General features: G+C 47.4%; 6 protein-coding genes across 6 annotated transcripts; 3 read left to right on the forward strand and 3 right to left on the reverse strand.

The window, feature by feature from the left end:
• Window positions 1-499: 499 nt before the first annotated feature.
• F4813DRAFT_359719 (AAA-domain-containing protein) lies at window positions 500-3909 on the reverse strand. The gene has a single exon (XM_049243358.1). It carries the CDS (start codon window positions 3859-3861, stop codon window positions 739-741), a length of 3123 nt encoding a protein of 1040 aa, XP_049099343.1. The 5' UTR covers window positions 3862-3909; the 3' UTR covers window positions 500-738.
• Window positions 3910-4150: 241 nt separating this feature from the next.
• F4813DRAFT_359720 (Mus7/MMS22 family-domain-containing protein) lies at window positions 4151-11082 on the reverse strand. The gene is made up of 6 exons (XM_049243359.1): window positions 6377-11082; window positions 6155-6327; window positions 5932-6102; window positions 5748-5882; window positions 5518-5698; window positions 4151-5467 (listed from the first exon to the last, which is right to left on the reverse strand). Exons 1-6 carry the CDS (start codon window positions 10980-10982, stop codon window positions 4233-4235), a joined length of 6501 nt encoding a protein of 2166 aa, XP_049099344.1. The 5' UTR covers window positions 10983-11082; the 3' UTR covers window positions 4151-4232.
• A 156-nt stretch (window positions 11083-11238) lies between these two features.
• Window positions 11239-12102, forward strand: F4813DRAFT_75182 (uncharacterized protein). The gene is made up of 2 exons (XM_049248861.1): window positions 11239-11457; window positions 11519-12102. Exons 1-2 carry the CDS (start codon window positions 11394-11396, stop codon window positions 11668-11670), a joined length of 216 nt encoding a protein of 71 aa, XP_049099345.1. The 5' UTR covers window positions 11239-11393; the 3' UTR covers window positions 11671-12102.
• A 1-nt stretch (window position 12103) lies between these two features.
• On the forward strand, window positions 12104-13851 carry F4813DRAFT_75183 (cytochrome c oxidase subunit IV). Its single transcript, XM_049248862.1, has 3 exons — window positions 12104-12917; window positions 13123-13316; window positions 13371-13851. The coding sequence occupies exons 1-3, from the start codon at window positions 12683-12685 to the stop codon at window positions 13452-13454; spliced, it is 513 nt and encodes a 170-aa protein (XP_049099346.1). The 5' UTR covers window positions 12104-12682; the 3' UTR covers window positions 13455-13851.
• Window positions 13852-14186: 335 nt separating this feature from the next.
• On the reverse strand, window positions 14187-16595 carry F4813DRAFT_359725 (P-loop containing nucleoside triphosphate hydrolase protein). Its single transcript, XM_049243360.1, has 2 exons — window positions 15667-16595; window positions 14187-15612 (listed from the first exon to the last, which is right to left on the reverse strand). Exons 1-2 carry the CDS (start codon window positions 16317-16319, stop codon window positions 14481-14483), a joined length of 1785 nt encoding a protein of 594 aa, XP_049099347.1. The 5' UTR covers window positions 16320-16595; the 3' UTR covers window positions 14187-14480.
• Window positions 16596-17541: 946 nt separating this feature from the next.
• On the forward strand, window positions 17542-20087 carry F4813DRAFT_389564 (carbohydrate-binding module family 48; the record flags this gene model as incomplete). Its single annotated transcript, XM_049246852.1, has 8 exons — window positions 17542-17617; window positions 17688-17812; window positions 17893-17992; window positions 18052-18164; window positions 18220-18911; window positions 18970-19305; window positions 19367-19997; window positions 20064-20087. The coding sequence occupies 8 exons, from the start codon at window positions 17542-17544 to the stop codon at window positions 20085-20087; spliced, it is 2097 nt and encodes a 698-aa protein (XP_049099348.1).
• Between the last annotated feature and the right edge of the window lie 40 nt (window positions 20088-20127).

The raw sequence follows: 20127 nt of genomic DNA on the forward strand, positions 1-20127 counted from the left end.
AACGAAACATTGAAGTCAAAGTGTTGGAGGTTCTCTGACATCTTGGCGATGTAGCTTTGTTAAAGGAGCAAGAAGTTTAGAAGAGCGACAAGAGGATTTGATTAGAGAGATGGTGTGCTTGCTAGAAGAAAAGGAGGTCTGTTAAGACACGGGAGAAGCGATATATTTTTCTTCGACACTAAAGAGACATAGTTCTGCTTTAAGACGCAATGAAGGAGGTACATGAAGAAATAGGGTGTAAGCCATTTTGAAAAGCAAATGTCGGCGGTTCGAGATGTGAGTTGATAGGTCCGTCTACGGCCCCCAAGTCGCCCAACTTATAAGGCATACGCAAAATAGGGTGGAAGCAGGGATGAGATAAAGAGACGAGGTTGCATCTGGGGTTACACGACATGAAATCTATAAGCAGTGGGCTGGAAGATGAGGACCGCCGGCAATGGAACGGGGAATCTATAGGCAAGCGATGTTCCAAGCTCTTAGAACCAACGAAGAGGTTAGTAGAAATAAAATGAACTGAGGCAGAAGGGGGGGGAATGGCCAGAACCTTGGAACTGCAAAAAGGGGAAGAATAGGGGTGGAAGACAAAAGTCAGGCTATTATCAATCCAGTACACACACTAGATGCATCGTAAGGCTAGTATATCACCTAATATACAGACATCCAGCCTCACCTCCAGCCACAGCCTACCTATACACAACCCAACCTGTATGTAGTGGCCAATCAACCAACCACCCCCCCTCACCTCCCACGCCTGACCCTAGCCTCCAACGTATCCACCGCCTCCGGTCCCACCCCAAACCCCATACCCTTCCGCCTACGCTTCGCGGCCCCACCATCCCCGTACTTCTCGTCGAACTTGCGGATCGCCGTCAGCGTCGCCATGTCCTCCGACACGCTAGCCCCGATCTCCCGGAGCGCCTTGTCGAAGTGCCGGGCCGCGAGCACGCGCCTCTTCATGCTGTCGCTACTCTCCTCGGGTTTGCCTTCTTGCTGCTGCTGCTGCTGCTGCTCTAGCTCCAGCTCCTCTTTGACCGCCGCCATGGCCGCTGCCACGCACACGTTCTTGAGGTCCGAGCCAGAGTATAGAGGCGTGCGCTTGGCGATGTTTTCGATGGAAACGGACTCCTCGTCTAGGACTTCGTCTTTGAGGTGGATTCGGAGGATTGCTGCGCGATCTGCCTCGAGCGGGAGATCGATTAGTAGCTTGCGGGGTAGTCGCCGGAGCACAGCTTCGTCGAGGTCGAATGGCCGGTTCGTCGCTACCATGATGAAAGCCTTTGTTTTGTCCATCCCGTCCCACTCGCGTAGGAACTGGTTGATCGTCTCACGGCGGGAACCTAGGTCACGTCTGCCTCGAGCGCCGAGAAGCGCATCCGCTTCATCGATGAAGATTACTAGCGGCTCCTTCTTCTTAGCTAACCGGAACAAGGCCCGCACGTTCTTCTCGCTCTCGCCGACGAATTTGTTATTGATAGATGCACCCGAGATCTCGATCATATTAGCCCCGCTCTCTTTAGCCACGGCTTTCGCTAATAGCGTCTTGCCCGTACCGGGAGGTCCGTATAAAAGACACCCCGGGATTCTATCCGTAGCAAGGACGCCATAAGAGAAAGCCTCAGGTCGGATCAGAGAAAGCGTAGTTAGCATCTTAACCGACTCGATTGTCTCCTTCGGTGCGTGGACATCCTGAAATGTAGTGCGAATATCCTGTGCATTCACAAGACCTGACTCAAGCCTCTCTTCGTGGTCCTCTTCTGAAGAGAGGAGCTTGCGTGCGTCGGTAAGCTCTTTCGCTTCTCTTCGCTGGTTCTTTTCTCCTGCCGCTGTGATCTTGGCATATCTGTCTCTTAACCTCTCATGTCTTTTGACTATGTCGACAACTCGTTCTAGGGATTCAATGTTAAATACATCGCTTAGGTCCTTAGAGTAACCAATCATCATGGTTGCGATGCGATACACCTCGTTAAGAGGCAAAATGCTCTTCGACCATGGCTCTGGTAGCTTTCTGTAGTCTATTTGACTCAAATTAATGTTCCCGGTTGTCGCTATTAGGGATTCGGAGGGAGGCTCAATCATAGACGACAGTATTCTCACAAGATTCTCCTCATTTTCTCTTATGAAATCCCTCGCCTCCAGATATTGGCGCTTGTTCTCAAACATGATTCGTCTTGCCATTGCACTGCTAACTCCAGATATGATTTTGTTTACCCTTACGCTTGTAGTATCGGACATAATTCCACTCATCAATGCATTTCGCGCTATGTACTCTTCAGTGGCTGGGCGGAGAGTAATCACGCGTTCTAATGCTTCGAGTTCTCTCAAGTTGCTGATATAAGGCTTCGGCGCGCCCTTAGTTGAACAAGACCCGACTAACACGATTTTTCGACCGTCTGCCCAGAGTGCATCGACGATTTTTCGAAGTTTGGCTATGATCACGGCACCGCATGCCGTATCCATAGTGATAGCGTTATAGTCATTAATGTGAACGATGAGCGATCTCTGCTCGGGAAGCTCGGAATCAGCACAGTGGACAAGCTCTTCCAGTACCGCGTTCAATTTGAGGTCCTTCCAAAGATCGTCCTCTTTTTTTCGGGTTGATCCATTTAGGTATTCGTCCATTAGTACCAAGTAATTCTTGCTCTCTTTCCTACGTCCATCATCACGCACGAGGAAAGGCAACCTAGCATCCTCAAATTCGTCCGCTTCCTCAGCGGAGCGATTTTGTTTTAATCTTCCGCTATTCTCTGCAGCTTTATATCCCAGTTGTGATATCGCGCCGGGCGCTCTTACAGCGTCTTGGCCAAGGTAACTACCAACGATGTACGCAATATCGGAAGCCTTTAGGTGTAGGACATCAGCCTCTAGCTCAGTAGCAACGTGGCGTAAGATGTCGTGGGGTACGAAATACCCCAAGCTCTCAGGTATATTGATGATTGTAATAGGCCGTCGTAGATCTGCGAGCTTGACATTCTCTGGGGCTTGTATTAACAGATCCGCGTTGACGGAGGCTATAATATCCTCGATCAGTTCCTCCTCAAACCAACTGACGATGGACGCTTCCAGAGGAGAGTCGTTCAACGCATTGTCAATTATTTGCTTAGCATGGCTTAGCTGTGGCAGTTCCTCTCCCGCGGCGAATAGTCTTCCGTATGTGAGAGCCGCGAGTAGATCCCCCGAATTTGAAACCGGATTCTGCTCATGCAACTGATCGACCGCCTTCTTTCCGTAGGTTGCCCGAGCCGACATGACCGCAGCCCAGAAAGCGGCAGCAACCAAGACATTCCCCTTTCTTTGTATCAAATCCGTATTTATATCAGAGCCTAGGATTTGTCGAACTTCAGCTAGCGTCTCATCGGTCCATGCCGTAGCTTCGACTAGATAAGCGAGATGCGCATCCAACATTCGCTCCTTTGGCGAATGGAATAATGCATCCTCCAGCATAATACGTGCATCCTTCTCACTAATCTTGCTAAGTGCAGAATGCGTCTCGGCATCTCCAGAACGACTAATAGCTTTGGAAAGAAACGACCTAGGCACATGGACAGGGGGTAGCTCTTCAGGTCTCCGATTGCGCACGATGCGAGACTTCAAGGAGCCATTTCCGGGCCTCTTTCGACCCTGATTCTTCCCATCCGTCGTCGAAATATTATCTCCGAATAAGTTTTCGTCCCCATTGTCGTTCTCTCCAGCCCCGTTCTCCTTCTCAGGCTTACTTCCATCGTCGCGGGGCCCGGTATTGCCATCATCGGCAGCTCTGACAGGGGTAGAAGCGTGAAAAAGTCGACCAGAATGTGTCGCTAATGGAGGTTTCTGTAAGCTAAGTGCCGCTGAGCGAAAGGCACGTAGCGACCGAGTATGCATTCGGAGAATTGGCGCTCAGCGTGAGCAGGCGAATGCATGGCTTGCGATATTGTAAGAAGGGAAATACATAAGAAATTCGATGTTGGCTGACGTCGAAAACTTCGGAATTTGCCGTGGCCCAAGCGTCGCGCCCCCATAGAAGTACGTACTTTTAATACTATGTAACTACATGTACCTTGTACCTACATCATAACTGAGGTCAGACATCCATGTGCCATTACCTAACCTAACCCAACCCCTATTGATACGACATAATACCTATTATTCTCTTTTCTACGACATAGCATTATTATAACAATCCAAATAATTTCATTTCTATAACGTCCGAGGTTATTATCCCCTTAACGTCACGCTAGATTCATTTATACTAGTTAGAATAGAAATTCATCAAGTGGCAATCCAGCGAGTCTTGAAGTCGCCGCCGCCAAATCATTAGCATAATTCCACTCCCGAAGCTCTTTATTAAGAGCTTGCATCAGCATCCTCGAGTCCCACCTAGGTACCAGAGTCCCCTGTCCAGACTGCGTCGATGTATGCCCCTGCGCTCTGGATGGCCCCCTAACACTAATAGTCGAACCGTTCGACACCCAATTCTCCTTGATATCTCGTACCATGTGATTTGCGAACCTTGTAATGTGTTCATCAGGTTCTATTGAGAAACCGACCCCTTGTCTTTGGAGACCTTGAAAAAATCTATTTGAATCCATAGTTACTGGACTCTGTATGTCTAAATATGTTCCGCAACTCCTGTTATTGAGAAGGTTGGAAACGTAATTTCCAGCTTCTCGTGTAAATTTTGTAAATGTCTCAACTGCTTCTGTGATATCGATTGCTACCTCGGAAGTTGGCTCATTGATCAGATATGCCGTTAATGACGGCGAGAGCAAATTGAGAAGATGTATGGTTTGAATAAGTGTGTAAATATACTCATCGTGTAATGCGGTAGCATCAAGGGTCCGGAGCTCTCCAATGCTGGCTAAGACGATCTTCAAGACGACTAGAAGTCCACTCATGTCCTCCCTGCCCATTTCTCTGTAGATACAGGGTGCTGTAAGTAGAGCTTCGAATGCACTAACATAGGTGTCTAGTATTATCCACCCTGTAGGGACTTGAAATGCAGTCTTTATGATTGCCGGGAGCATCTTGCTCAGTACGAAGGAAGAGACGTGGATATTACCCATCCCCTGTTGAAGGATGGCTCTTTCATTTCCGAGTTTACCATTGGCGAGTGCTAGCTTAAAGTTAGGGAACAGGAGATAGAAGAGCCCGGGCGTTGCCTTGTTATCTCCTTCTTCTAGCTTGAGACCCCACGATAGTATGCCTGCTATTTGCAGGCGAGGGTCTTGGCTGGAAGGGGAATATTCCCGGCTGATCTGGTAGAAATATGAGTCCACAGGGCAGAGGTCCTGTGATCTAATCACTGTGACGATTGACCGAACAAACTCGATATAATCCATGTGCTCGGACGAGTCCAACGTGATCGACTTTAGATCAAGCTTCATCTGATCCATCGTACTCTTCAGGGCCTTCGAGAACTGCGATAGCAGTTGCTGTTTTTGGTTTGTTTCTACAAACCGTAACGTCTTACGCATCATGGCAACGGTATCTAGCTAGGCATTAGAAGTAGATTTCATAACCTGTTAGAATAATACTTACGGCTAAATAATGCCCTATTTGAATTGTAGTCGGGGCTATTTCCACCTTCTATGACCGCATCCTTCAAATATGGATCGCCATGGCGTTTGATTGCAAGAGCAAGGCGGTTCTCGTAGGCCAGAAATTTCCAAGGTTTCACGAGTTCCTTTAGGAAGAGGTCTAGAATCGAGCCGCCCAGATCCTTGAACATAGTTAGCGAAGCCTAACTACGACGTACAGGGGAACCCTACCTTAAAATCATCCACGTCCTGCTCAATTAGCATGGCCAGGAAGAGAGTGTGATATTTTCTTGAGGGGGAATCAATAGCCTTCGGCGTAGTCTGGAATAAACTGTACTTTCCGGACGTAAAAAATTGGGAAACACGCTACATATATGTTAGCTTGTAACGCATACATTGTATCAAATATGCCTACCAAAAGTCGGGCATGAGTTAGCCGAGCTGCTAGCCGCCCAGAAAGTAATACAGCCTGTTCCATGCATATAGAGCGATCACTCGTAGGACCAAGCCCAAGGTCTTTAAACTCCATACCAATAATAGTACGAATCATTGAGACGAAAGGGGTGGCTATTTTACGTTCAACAAGCTAAGCAGGTATTAATAAGTAGAAACCAGATATTCAAGGGGAAAGAATTTACCATAATAGCATCTTCTCCATGCCATGAGTGATCAGCTGAGACCAAACCCTGGCTGAAGAACTCTTCGACTCGAGTAACGTAGTATTCAACGATATCCAGAGCAACCCGCAAGCTACTCCAGTCGAAGTCTGCTGACGTGAATGGAAAACGGGTAAAAACCTGTTCTAGTTGATCTTGAGAATGTCAGCAAAAGTTATTCAAGTATACAAAGTATTGACATACAATGATTCAACGCAAAAGAAACGGCACCAAGCGTCGGGGCGAGCCGAATGACACTCAAGAATCCCTTCATCGAGAAGTGTATTACATCCATTGCGCCTTTCCTGTTCAGCCTCACAACTGCGTTGACCATATCTCGACTTATATTTCTCGAAACGTCTTTGGACATATTCAGAAGTTGCTGTTGAATATCCGATTCGGCTGACAAGTATTGTTCTATTGCATGTTGAAAAATATTTTTCTGCCAATCAGCAAACGGTTTGTATCCGTAAGTGTCCTCTTCCGAAGAGATCACGAATCGTGATAGTTGGCCCCAGGCTCGTAAGCCGATCAAGCATGCTTCTTTGTGAGAACTACCAGGTAGTATCAGTTTTTCAATCGTCTGTACAGAAGGCCGTAAACTTGGCGGCGCGGCCCAGTAAAGTGTGCAAAGAAGATCATGATGATTTCTTAGTGCAGCCAATTCACTCTCATGTATGTCTTTCTCCTTCTCATATTGCCGATTGTGATTTGGTAGAACTCTTGCCAGCATGTTCCTAGCATCTTTCGTTAAGCCGTGATTTTCAAGCCGCTTGATAGACAGTGCAAGAAGCTTCAGAAAAATATGAAAGCATCGATCTTCCGGTACGATAGCAAGCGACGGAGATGCTGCTAGATGCTCTAGGAATTCCGGTGATTTGTATACTTCCTCATTCCTCAGATGAGAGAGACCTCGAGCAGCAAAGAAATCAAAGATTGTCCCTATTATGCCATTGGACTTTCGCCATCCCCATTGTTCCACAAGATAGTGGCAACGACCAACCACACCTCGACAATAATCATTGAAACTAGGCGCTTGTCGGGAATTACTCTCATATAGCTGGAAGACCCGTCTGAGTAGTTTTTGCGGCAAGACCCAACCCTCTAAGGGGATAGTATGCCTGGTACCCGGAACAACGACCCCAGAACTGTCAAATTCACCAAGAGGGAGTAAAGTGAACAGATCGTACCAGATACGCTCAAAAGTGTGCGCATCGTTGACGGAGTTCAGATCCGTACTTGAGATGACAGAAGAGACAATATCCCAGAACCCGGACCTCGGAATACGAGACTCTTCGAGCACTCGGATGAGTATGACCCAGCAGGTCACCGAATATTGCTCGTTCCGAATACCTCTTTCACGCAAGGGTATGCGTTGTAAATCATGGTACAAGTTCCGTATATCTGCCAGCTCTCTCGCAAGTAATTCACGAGCTGCCCTTTTGGCCATCTTGCCCAGTACATCTTCAAGCTGAAATGTCTCTGAGAGTTGGCTGAGACTATGGCATATCCGCAAGGTTTGAAATGAAATAACCAGACCACGGCTCATCACATCTATTAGTGGCCGAGCCTGATCTTGAGATTGGAGCGGCAGAATCTCTAAGCGTTGCACAAAGGTTTGCAGTGTTTCCAAAGCTCGACCCGCAAAATGTTTCTCGCTCTCTTCGTCTGAGAAGCTTATGTGGTCCTGAAAATATTCCAGTACAAAGTCTGCAGCTTGTACCGGAGTTATACCCCAACTAATGTCAGGAGACTCCGAGTGGAGATATTCCACTATCCAGTCCAAAACAATGCCTAATTCTGATGAAGTTTGAGCATCCCACTGACCCCACCGTAGTGTCTTCTCGCCGAGAACGAATATAGCACGGCCCCTTGGGTGATGAAAGCTATCACGGGACTTTTCATCCAGCGCCTTGACCAGTCGGCCACTCCCAAGAACTGTACTCTCATGGAAGAAAACACCAAGCTCGAGCGGGAATATCTCGAAGTGCTGGGTGTAATGTGTGCCGAATGGGCCAAGTCCTAATAATTTGCCAGCGGATTCCGAGGCGTGTACCACTTCGGCAATAGGACTTGTCAGAGTCACTTCGCGAGGCAGAGGATCATTAGCATGTGCATATTGGGGTGCAGTAGTATCTACGTGTTGAGGTTGAAAATGTTTCCGGAACTTTAAACGCTTTCGTCCTGTTGCGGGTTGAAGTCTTTCGGGACCATCACCAGACGACGAATTTCCAGTATGCTTATTAGAGCTTTCAGAGGATAAATTGCGACCTATAAGTCGTTCGAGCCCAATACGCGCTGGCGTGGGCAGTTCCCTACGTGACTTTCTATATAGTGCGTCGAGAGCTCTCTTCCGTGCATCAAAAGCGTGCCGCCCAATCTGTTCTCCAACTGCTTCAAGTTGCGCAGGCCTCGAAGCCGCGTTGAGGGAGTTGGTTCGGCCAAGTTGAGAACGCTTCGGTAAAGAGGTTCCATGGTCCAATTGAGTATGTGTAGACGATGTTCCCGTTTCGACGGTCATAAAATTGTCAATGCTCGCCTGTTTAACCATTCGCCGCGGTTGCGAAAAGCGGCCTGAGGGCACAACACGATTTCGTGGTTTGGATATGACCTTTGGGGGTTGGGTAACAGAATTATAAGAAAGAGAGCGAAGGGGTTTCGGTAACTCGATTTGAGACCTAGTCGAAGCGCTGGTTGTAATCTTTGGCTTGATACGACCCCTTTTCCAGTCCCTCAGGATGCTGGTAGCATCAATATTATCCTCGCGCGTCCCCAGTGCAATATGTTTCTTCGACGGGCTTGATCTACCCTTGTCGGACCTTCTGTTCGCTGTTCGAGCAGCTATGCGAATAAAAGGGGGCGCATTCGGTTCGACAACATCCAGGATACTGAGCTGGGGCGGCGGCGTAGAACTAGCTACTGCTCTACTAAGTCCTTTTGTGTGACGTCTTCCACCTGAATTATTCTCCGTATCACGTCTCTTGGCATTCGGTCGAGTCGTCGTACTTTTTGTCCTACTCAGCAGCCCAGTGATCCTCTGTTGCCGCTTTTGCTGGCCTAGATACCCTTTAAATGTTGTTTGCTGATTTTTTCTCCGTTTTTTAGGTCGTTCTAATCCATCGGTATCCGTGCGGGCCCTTTTATTCCCAGAGAGCATATAGTCGATCGAGTCATCTTCGATAACAGAGCCAGCATCATCTTCAAAGATAGGGATATTATTATTGTTATTATTAAACTCGTGAAGATCTTCAGCTCGTAAAGTTACATCGTCATCATCATCCGAATCAAGAAACAGCGCCGCATCAGCACCAGGTCGAGGCGAGACCTGTCGGCGTTGAGCTACACCTTTTCTCTGAGTCCGTTCCGGTGAGTGTTCGGGGCTCCGTTGCGGAATGTCCTGGGGGCTTTTCCGGCGCGTACCTGGCTGATCAAGTCGGAGCCAAGAAGCAGGTAATACGCCACGCATCTTTCTCCTCATTGCGACTCGTGCCACTTCAGTGTCGCTCTCGGAATCGCTAGATTCCGCATCTTGCCCGCTATCAAGCTCGTCGCCGTCTTCTATCATGATGAGGTCAATCAAACCATTGCTCTCGTTTACTAGTGCAGGGCTTTGGTTCCTTGATGATATCGTACTGCTTTGGTTCGGTGTAAGTGTTGTGACAGGTCGAGAGCGTTCTGTATTAGTGACCGACGTGCGGGTCATGAAACTTGGGCTCGTTTGCGGCGGTGATGGTGGAACATTAAATACACTATCAGCCTGCCCTCGTGGCGAAACGACTCCCGCGAACCTGACAGGCTGGTGCAGCTTCGGCAGCTTTCGTTTCCCAGAGGCCTTAGGTGAAGCCTGTCTCTTAGCGACCATGGTTGGTCTCTTTCCTAGCTTCCATTTGGCCGTGTCAGCCGGATCCGGAAGTTCGTCATCCTGCGAACTCCCTAGAAAAATGTTGGGCTCAGCACCTCTGCGTCCAGGGAGTGGAGATGGACTTCTGATTGACAACCCTTCCATATCGGCATCCTCAGGTAGATCAGGTAGATCAGATATACCGAGTAAATCAGGATGTTGTACTGTTTGACTGTCCCCCGAATCCTCCTGAGCCAGCTCTCTGACAGTAGATTGGCTTTCGTCCTCATAATCTTGTTCTTGGGAATCCTCCTCTTCCCTTCTTCTTCTCGCCGCCTCCTCGATTTGCATACGCAAGGGTCGCACGCCATGTGATTTGAGAGTCTTGCTATATTGTGCACTCTCTAGCAAGTAAGGATGCTCTTGGATTGGCTTCCGCGGTCTCAAGGATCGTCCGGACCGAACTGCTTCCTGTATCGAATCCTCTTCGCCCTCCTCCGGGACATCTACCTCGAAGATTGCATTGACGAATTGTTTAGGCAAACTAGGAGAAATTACGTCCGATACTCGAGGCCCATTTAACTCGACTTTGCTAGTCTCGGCGGTTTTGGTTGAGTCCTCGGGGTCACCTCTAGGCTCAAGGGGTGGCAGCGATGAAAGAGGGGATGAATCGGGATAATGAATCGTTGCTAGCTCGGAGGGCGCTTGTGGTAATTGTGGTGATTGTGGTCGAGGTGAACTGCGGGTTACGTTATGCTCATTTTTAGAGACTTGAGATGATAAGGGTATATCCCAAACATTCTGATCCTCAAGTGCTGGACCCTCCACGACAGGTTCATCTGAAATATTAACACCACTTTGCTGAAGTGGGAGGTCATGTTCAGATTCATGTTCAAGTTCTTGACTGCTATCGAAACCACTTTCGTCGTCCGAATCTGGCACCTCTCCAAGCTCCTTCCATTTCGCCATTGAGTCCGAGATGCATTTCCCTACATTGAAACGAAGGGAAATTCAATCATGTTACGTAGATATATAAATTAGGCAGACGTTGCCAATAATGAAGACTCTCAACGCGTCAAAAACACTTAAACGCGTTAAAAGTACATGCATTAGCGATTGGTGGGGCAGGCTAAGGTACATCATGTACCCATGTACGTACCGACTTACCTAAAAGTGGCCTGTAACTTGTAAGTCTTCAGCATTCTACCACCACTTAATTCTTTAATGCATATCCTGGGATAATGTGTAGCCATCCAAGAGATATGCTGTAATCAAATATAATCGATTTTCTTTTGACAATATTTCCTCAACACTAAGCCGATTATCACACCAAACATTATCACCTCGAAAAACATCTCCAACGCTTATACCTTCGAAAATATGAGTTCATTCACTCGCGCCGCTCTTCCCGTAGGTCTTGCTGTAGCCTTTGGAATTTGGACCGGTATGAATTGGCCATAGCTCCTTTACAATGCACATGTGATAATACTGAACCTCTTATTTAGCTTATTATGCACTAGATCCTGCATTCAGGGAGCAACAAGAGAAGGCACAGCAACGCCTGGTAAAAGATAACCAGCAGCTAGATAAAGTGCCCGAAGTCAAGGACCTCGCACAACAAAAAACGCCCAAGACGGACACTTCACGCAACCGCTAGCTATGTTTAGTCGCTAGATACCCAGTATATCGAATAGTTCCAGCTTCATGAATCCTACTTGGGCATCATATGAATTATATTGCCAGAGGTAGCGGTTACTGCGAAGCCTGAAGATATCTCCGGTGCTTAATAGCAACGTTCTCAAGCTCATGGTCTGGTTTTGTTGTTTGATATACCAATGAGCATCATCAACGCCATAGCAGTGGATAGCTCAAAGGTGGCGTTGTCTTTTGAACTAAGTCGAACTGCTCACGCTAACCCAGCAATGCGAGATACCTTTGGTCTTTTTTATCAAGTCATTAGCTTAGACGATTAATCATCGAGACAGTGATTAAGTCTAGGATGTTGAACACTAGCAATTGATAAATACTACGAATATAAAAGACTTTCGGAGGGGTATTGCTCGTCTCCATAGCTACCTACCTATCTTATTATTAAGAGATAATTTCAATGCATAGAGAGCCAAGATAAATAAAGATTTAATAGTTGACTATTGCCGTTCAATAATACATCATACATAAATCTTTCACACATATACTATGTATGTACCTATGTAGGTACATACATTAGGTAACAGTGCGTACATATAGAGGTCCATATCAGTTCCCCGGATCCTTGTGTGACGTCGTACCTTATCTTTCATACTTGTTTACCTTGGTCCGAATTTTAGCCGTAAGGACCCTAGCAGCCTTTTGGGCTAGAGCTTGGAATTTACAAGTGTAAAAGCTTGCCTAAGGCTGCTGAGGCACAAAAACAGCTCCTCCATTGGCTCCACAACATCATACGACTACTAAATCTTAATCGAAAAAAAGACTCTCAATTGAATTTGGCCCCAAAAACGAAAGCTCCAACAGCATCCGTCGTTCAGAACCCTCCCGCGATCCCACTTCATCGTCCAGCAGGCCTCGCAACCGCCTCAATCGACCCACATCTCCGCTCTCCCGACCGACCCAAACGGCATTGTTGAAATTTTTGTCTGAAATCTTTTTTCTTCTTCAAGACATAAGTCACAATGATGCGCACAACCACAACCTCACTCCTGCGCGGCGCCCTCCGGGCCAGCAGAACGACGACTATGGTCCCCCGCGCTGCCGCTTCCACGCACGCTATCTCGAACCCGACCCTAGCCAACATCGAGAAGCGATGGGAAGGCTTGCCTCAGACTGAGCAGGCCGAGCTGTGGATGGCCCTGCGAGACCGCATGAAGGAGAACTGGGCCGAACTCACCCTTCAAGAGAAGAAGGCCGGTACGTAGCATTTGCGATTCTTCGATATAGCACCATTGAGTCTCGATTTGGGCTTCAAAACATCTTGCCATCACTGTTGGGCTATTGGGATTGGGGTGCATTTCCATATACAACGTTCCGGAATGAAGAGTGGACCCGCACGGCTTGATCTAGCCATTCACGATTCATGTATTTGAAGACATCACGGACTGACACCCCTCAACAGCCTACTGGATCGCCTTCGGCGCTCACGGTCCTCGCGCTGCACCCCCCGCCGATGAGGGTCGCAAGATCGCTCTATACACCGCACTCGGCCTATTTACTAGTTTCGTTCTTTTCGCCACAATGCGCGCGTTCGGCGGTTCCGGTCCCAGCACTATGACCAAGGAATGGCAGGAGGCTTCCAACGAGTACCTCAAGGTGAGAAGGACTGATATTGATTTTGCAAAGGGTTTTTGAACTAACTTATAACAGAACCAACGTGCCGAGCCTCTTACCGGTCTCTCGTCCGAAAACTACAGCGGCGCGGGTATGGTTCAGTCGCCGCCCAAGCAGTAGACGTACTAGACCTAGCCTCTTTAATACCTACCTACCTACCTACGTAACCAAACCTACTCTGGTCTCCAAAAATCTTTCCATTTGTCCCATATAATCGCAGTGCAAGGCATTAACTTCCATGTACAAAATAAAAAAGCAACTGGAGTGGGATGGAGTAGTAGGCGGCGGGGGCGCATTGGCTATCCGAAGCAAAAGCAGTTTGGCAATCGCAAGCTCGAGCAACAACAACAACAGCAGCACATCAGAGACACCGATTTTAGTTCCAGCTGGGATCCGGTCCTCGTGCCTAGGTGAAGCAGGTTAGTCGACTAGACCACGCCTGGCGTTGTAAATATGTACAAGAAGAAACAAACCTTCTATGCCGTTCTATAAATCCTCTGTCGCATCAAGTGCTACTGCTTGTGCTCTACAACTAAACAGTGCCATTCCGCGCTTCTATCTTCATCAACATATGTAATTCACTATTGAACCTAAAACTTGAGGTGAGTTCTTCAGTAGAAAAACTAGGACGAGTATGGATAAATAGGCACAATACAAATCCATGATAATGAGTCGACTGACCGTTTGAAGAAGTGAGCAAACCATAAGTGCCTATTTGCATAGCTATTTGGTTAGATGTATATATACCTTACACAGAGTAAAAGTTTAGATGGTTAGACAAACATGCACGCGTACCACAGGAAACAGGAAACAGGCACAGTTGTTACTCAAATCGAATTTGACAGTTATATAGGCAGCTTAGTATTCTGTACAATCCATGCATCATCCATTCAAATTCATAATCGAGGTATACGCGAAGCTACTTCAGCGCTTTTTAAGTTATATATATATATACCTATTTCCCTCGCATACCCTATTGCCCTCCAATATCCCTAACACCAAACCGCCTAATGTAAGACGGCTATGCTGAATATGCCCGAAGCCATAGAAACCCCATTCCCTTACCAACACCACGCCAGGTATCCCAAACAAAACCCTTTGCGATGAGGCAAATACTTCACAATCTCAATTAACTATATCTATCCTTTAAGCCCCGCTCTGGCCAGCTTCGCGATAGTCGCCGAGACTGCTTACGATCTCCCTGCCGTGAGCTTCTTGCCCCGGGACACCGGCCAGGCCATCTTCTTCGCGTATCAGCCTCTCGACTTCGAGTCTGCCGTCTTTACCCCAGTAGCCGACTTTCTCTTCGCCGCGTACGGCTTTCTCGGTGACCAGTACGTAGTGCGTAGGCGCGTCGAACATAGGCTCGGCCAACACGCGCTCCATCTCCATCTTGAGACCTCGCGCACCCGTCTGCGCTTTTTCCGCGCGTTCCGCGATGGCTTGCAATGCTTTCTGAGTAAAGAAAAGGTTCGAAGGGTATGTTTCGAACAGCGCTGTGTACTGTGCGACTAGTGAGTTGCGCGGTTCTGTTAGAATTCTAAGTAGATCTGATCGCGACAGCGGGGATAGTGCTACTATGTTGTGCACGCGTCCGATCAGTTCGGGGATGAACCCGAAACCTTGTAAGTCCTCGGACGTCGCGAGGTCCAACGCTGTTAGAGTCGCGGTATCCTCACCGTTCGGAGGGCGGTGGGGAAGGTGATTGAATAATGCCGGCGGCAGGTCCGCTTTGCTTCCGGGGGTAGGCCGACTACGGAGCTCGGAACCGAAGCCCATGCTGGACTTGGATACTCGATTCAGTATCACCTTATCGAGACCGACGAAAGCTCCGCACATGACGAACAATATGTTGCTCGTGTCGATGGTATATTGATCCACCTTTCCAGCAGCAGGTAGCGTCGGTTGAGGCCCCGAAGTAGAATTTGAGGATCCCGGGCCGGTATAATTAGTAGTGATAGGGCTTGCCGAACGCGATGAAGATGACGAGCGGTTGTCCTTGACATTGATGGTAACTTTCGTCCCCTCAACCAGCTTTAACAACGCCTGCTGCACGCCCTCGCCACCTACATCTCTCCCATTTATTGTCTCGCGTTTGGCAATCTTGTCAAATTCGTCGAGGACTACTATCCCTTGCTCCGTAGCTCTCACGTCGTAGTTAGACTCTATTAACAATCTTTCAATACATGTCTCGACATCTTGGCCTATGTAACCGGCTTGGGTGAAGGAGTTGCAGTCGCAGATAGTGAAGGGGACGTTAATCTGCTTGCTCAATGTTCTACTAAGGGTTAACTAAGGGGTATATGTATACCGGCAGCACGTGGACACTTACTCAAGTATGTAGGTTTTCCCAACACCAGTCGGGCCTAATAGTAGCAAATTACTTTTATCAATCTTCACAGCCGGTGCTCGACTAGCATCTTCGGGTATATAGAAATCAACTTTCTGCTCAACATGTTGCCATTCCTGGTGCATGTTCTGTATAGTATTATACTGGCCCGGATACTCATCTTCAGATATATCGTCAGCGCGATGCCGTCGAGTCATTGATTCTAGATTATGCCAACCTTCAACAGGATTCGGCTCCCTCTCCCTCGCATTACGATCGCGGGCAATAGCCTGCCGCATAAGCTTCTCGTCTCTCTTTCTCTCCTGTTCCTCTTGATGTTGCCGCCGCCGTACGTTCTGGTAATGATTAAAGATGACGGAAGATATTGTCTTCTTTGCCCGATCTTGTCCGACTACATATTCGTCGACTCGTTTCTTAAGGTCTCGGGGGTAGAATTGAGGCACCCCGAATGTGTTCTTAGAGAACATAGGGCCGCGCCCTTCTTCGTTTGGATCATAGCTACTCGTAAAGCCCGAGTTGAATTCCGAGCTGCGTCTCGCAATACGAAAGGTGGTAGTGGCCGACAGGGCTCGATAATGGGTTCTTGGAAAGACGGAAAGTGGCAATATGCGACGCCTTACGAGGACCGACCTCATATTGGCGCTGGTAGAGGTGGTCCTCCAATGGATACTATTTATTTCTATAATTTTAACGTTGTAGTCGGCATGAAGGCGTACATGTGTTTTGAAAGGATAGGCACGGTATATTTCAAGCCAATAAAATTAAAGTAGAATGCGACTATGACATGTATTCTGTATCGTACCCAAAGTACTATTCGCCTTATGTTTGAAACCAATGAAGACTAAATTCGATATAATGCCTAGAGGGCGTTGGGTTGCGCCTCCTGTATCGGACGCGTTATTGAAGTGAGATCCAGCAGCGATGATCCAACATAGGGACTTGAAAGGAACCTTACGCAATTATGTAATGCGGGGCTCCATTTTGGCGGGGGATGCTATACATCAGTACATCATCTTAGGCCTAAGCTAACATATGCCCCGCAAGAGCTTTCAACTCTAAGCTCTATACATTAGGTACCCTAAACTACCTATGTTTTCTTAATGTCGTTCAAACAAACACCCATAAACAACTTAGAATTTATTTGATAGATGTGATGACATGGCATTTACGCTTCATCTGCGAAATCCATATTTTCAGCCCAACATACTACTTCGTCATTGAAAATACCAATCGTCTGTTACCTTGTAAACTGGGCAGAGGAAAAAGCGGAGTGCTAGAGGATCTAGACATTGATTGACGGGTCCATATAGCAGACATAGATCCACAACCACTGTACTTCAGGTTATCTACTGGTGCAGGAATTGCCCCTCGACGTCATTCGACATGATTATTGGGCTGGAGTTTTTTTTTTTTCCTTCTCCTCATCTAGGGAAGCAATTTTGCGATAACAATTAAATACCTAGCGAGATAATATGAGTATGTTGGGAATATGTTGGGAAATCAAGTAGCGCGATTGACTCCTTAAATTAAGTCTATTCCTCTGGGCTCTTTAAGTCCAGAGAGAAATAGAAATAGTTATAGCAACAATCATAAAGAAACAGGCGCAACTTCCCAAATCCCAAACTTGCTCTTATCAAGCCTGCAAGCCTGCAAGCCTGCAAGCATAGCTAGCTCCCTTTCATCATAGCCTGTTTTACATCATAGGTAGCTTGTTTAGCGGGGGAGCTTGGTGTCAAGCTAACCTTAACTAACAGGCCTTTGCTAATTCATTCCATGCCTTCTTGCGCTTTACAACTCTTCAACTTCAAACGTCTTCTTCCTTTCCGTTTCTCAAAATCAAGAGTCACGGTTAACAAGATGACTGCCGTAACCGACAAATCTGCAAATAGCCTTGCCTCTGGAGCTGCCCCAGGAATACCCAATGATGGCACCGGTGCGACTTCTTTTTAATCCTATTATTATGTCACTTGTATAGGATAGTTAGTTAACAGTACAATTCATAGGTGTCGTTCAGTTGGATCCTTGGTTATCACCTTTCCAGGACACTCTAAAGCGAAGATACGCCAGGGCTCAAGATTGGATCAAAAAGATTGACGAAACCGAGGGCGGGCTTAAGAAGTTCTCCAAAGTCTGTTTCACTACTACCACGTTGGGCACCAACCCGCTTTCAAGATTCGATACTAACACATACATCTCTCTCAAACTTAGGGTACCGAGATCTTCGGCCTCAATGTTGATAAAGATAACAATGTTATATATCGGGAATGGGCACCGAACGCTATTGAAGCTTTCTTGATTGGAGACTTTAGTGAGCGCCAGTCCTCCTAGGCTACATCCTAAACTGTCGCACTGACTTGATACTGTTAGATGGATGGAACAGAGGCTCTCACCCTATGAAGAAGAATGATTTTGGAGTATGGGAAATCACTGTACCGGCAGTAAACGGACAACCAGCTATCCCACACAAGTCTAAGATAAAGGTACACAGCTTTATTCAGACGATTAAACTCTACATTTACTAAAGCTAGACGATAGATTTCCATGACGACACCGTCCCACGAGCGAATTGATCGACTGCCAGCTTGGATTAAATATGTTACCCAGGATCTCTCCGTCTCACCTGCCTACGATGCCCGCTTCTGGAACCCTCCCGAGTCTGAGAAGTACGTATTTAAGAATACGAGACCGAAGAAACCAGCAAGTGCTCGCGTCTATGAAGCGCACGTGGGTATCTCCTCGCCTGAGCAGAAAGTCACATCGTTCAAGGAGTTTACCAAGAGTATGCTGCCGAGAATAAAAGGCCTAGGATACAATGTCATCCAACTCATGGCTATCATGGAACATGCCTATTATGCTAGCTTTGGCTATCAAGTAAACAACTTCTTTGCTGCGAGCAGTCGGTATGGTACACCCGAGGATCTCAAAGAACTAATCGATACCGCCCACAGCATGGGTTTGGTTGTCCTCCTCGACGTCGTGCACAGCCATGCTTCAAAGAATGTGCTTGATGGCCTAAACGAATTTGATGGCTCAGATCACCTATACTTCCACGAGGGTGGAAGGGGTAGACATGAGCTGTGGGATTCGAGGCTCTTCAATTATGGTAGCCATGAGGTTTTGAGATTTCTGCTCAGTAATCTGAGATTTTGGATGGACGAATACCAGTTCGACGGGTTCCGTTTTGATGGTGTCACCAGCATGCTATATCATCATCACGGTATTGGAACGTAAGATTGCACTTGATATGACTATACGGACGACTTAATGCTAATGGTTGATTTATAGGGGGTTCTCTGGCGGGTATCATGAATATTTTGGCCCGGATGTTGACGAAGAAGCTGTCGCCTATCTAATGATCGCCAATGAAATGCTTCACGATCTTTACCCCGAGACTATTACTGTTGCGGAAGATGTCTCCGGCATGCCAGCTCTCTGCTTACCGCTGTCACTTGGCGGCGTTGGATTCGACTACCGATTAGCAATGGCTATTCCAGATATGTGGATTAAGATTCTAAAAGAGAAGAAAGACGAGGACTGGGACATATCCGGCATCTGCTGGACTCTCACTAACAGGCGACACGGCGAGAAGACCATCGCTTATTGTGAGAGCCATGATCAAGCGTGCGTATTACAAGTAATATCCCTTAACAAGATATGACCAACTGACCCCTATCGATTCTAGTCTCGTGGGCGACAAAACCTTACTCATGCACCTGTGCGACGCGGAACTGTACACTAACATGTCAAAGCTTTCACCTCTAACCCCAGTCATCTCCCGAGGTATGGCACTGCACAAGATGATCAGACTGTTGACACACGGGTTGGGTGGCGAGGGTTATCTTAACTTCGAGGGTAACGAATTCGGTCACCCAGAATGGCTCGACTTCCCACGCGAGGGCAATCAGAACTCGTTCTGGTATGCGAGGCGCCAGCTTAACCTAACCGAAGACAATCTCCTCCGTTATCAGGATCTTAACGAGTTTGACCGTCAGATGAACTTGACTGAAGCCCACTATGGTTGGCTACATGCACCGCAAGCGTACATTAGCCTTAAGAACGAGAGCGACAAGGTCATCGTATTTGAACGTGCCGGTTGCGTTTTTATCTTTAACTTCCACCCCACCCAGAGCTTTGCCGACTATAGAATCGGCATAGATGTTCCAGGCACCTATAAGATTGTGCTCGACTCGGATACGAAGGAAGTCGGCGGTTTCGAACGCAATGATCACAAGGCCCGGTTCTTTACCACCCCAATGGAGTGGAATGGCCGTCCAAATTGGACTCATATATACATTCCCAGCCGCACTGCACTTGTAAGCCTTCTAACTATATGAAAGTCACTTAAATGAGTACCCGATGGAAGCTAATTGATATAATAGGTCCTGGCCCTTGAAAGTTCTTGAACGGAAATGAATCTAACAGCTAGGATTCAGTATGTTTGAT

Source organism: Daldinia decipiens (assembly GCF_022478715.1).
Source record: "Daldinia decipiens strain CBS 113046 unplaced genomic scaffold F4813scaffold_17, whole genome shotgun sequence".
In the NCBI taxonomy this organism is placed as follows: Eukaryota; Fungi; Ascomycota; class Sordariomycetes; order Xylariales; family Hypoxylaceae; genus Daldinia; species Daldinia decipiens.

Bases quoted from the DNA above. Each gene is read 5' to 3' on its own strand.
- F4813DRAFT_359725 (XM_049243360.1), bottom strand. From the start codon at position 16,319: ATGAGGTCGGTCCTCGTAAGGCGTCGCATATTGCCACTTTCCGTCTTT. The intron at 15,613-15,666 runs GTAAGTGTCCAC...AACCCTTAGTAG, and splicing joins GGGAAAACCTACATACTTGA to AACATTGAGCAAGCAGATTA.
- F4813DRAFT_75183 (XM_049248862.1), top strand. From the start codon at position 12,683: ATGATGCGCACAACCACAACCTCACTCCTGCGCGGCGCCCTCCGGGCC. The intron at 12,918-13,122 runs GTACGTAGCATT...ACCCCTCAACAG, and splicing joins CCTTCAAGAGAAGAAGGCCG to CCTACTGGATCGCCTTCGGC. The intron at 13,317-13,370 runs GTGAGAAGGACT...AACTTATAACAG, and splicing joins CTTCCAACGAGTACCTCAAG to AACCAACGTGCCGAGCCTCT.
- F4813DRAFT_359719 (XM_049243358.1), bottom strand. From the start codon at position 3,861: ATGCATACTCGGTCGCTACGTGCCTTTCGCTCAGCGGCACTTAGCTTA.
- F4813DRAFT_75182 (XM_049248861.1), top strand. From the start codon at position 11,394: ATGAGTTCATTCACTCGCGCCGCTCTTCCCGTAGGTCTTGCTGTAGCC. The intron at 11,458-11,518 runs GTATGAATTGGC...CCTCTTATTTAG, and splicing joins AGCCTTTGGAATTTGGACCG to CTTATTATGCACTAGATCCT.
- F4813DRAFT_359720 (XM_049243359.1), bottom strand. From the start codon at position 10,982: ATGGCGAAATGGAAGGAGCTTGGAGAGGTGCCAGATTCGGACGACGAA. The intron at 5,883-5,931 runs GTAGGCATATTT...ACATATATGTAG, and splicing joins TAACTCATGCCCGACTTTTG to CGTGTTTCCCAATTTTTTAC. The intron at 5,699-5,747 runs GTAGGGTTCCCC...ACTATGTTCAAG, and splicing joins AGGACGTGGATGATTTTAAG to GATCTGGGCGGCTCGATTCT.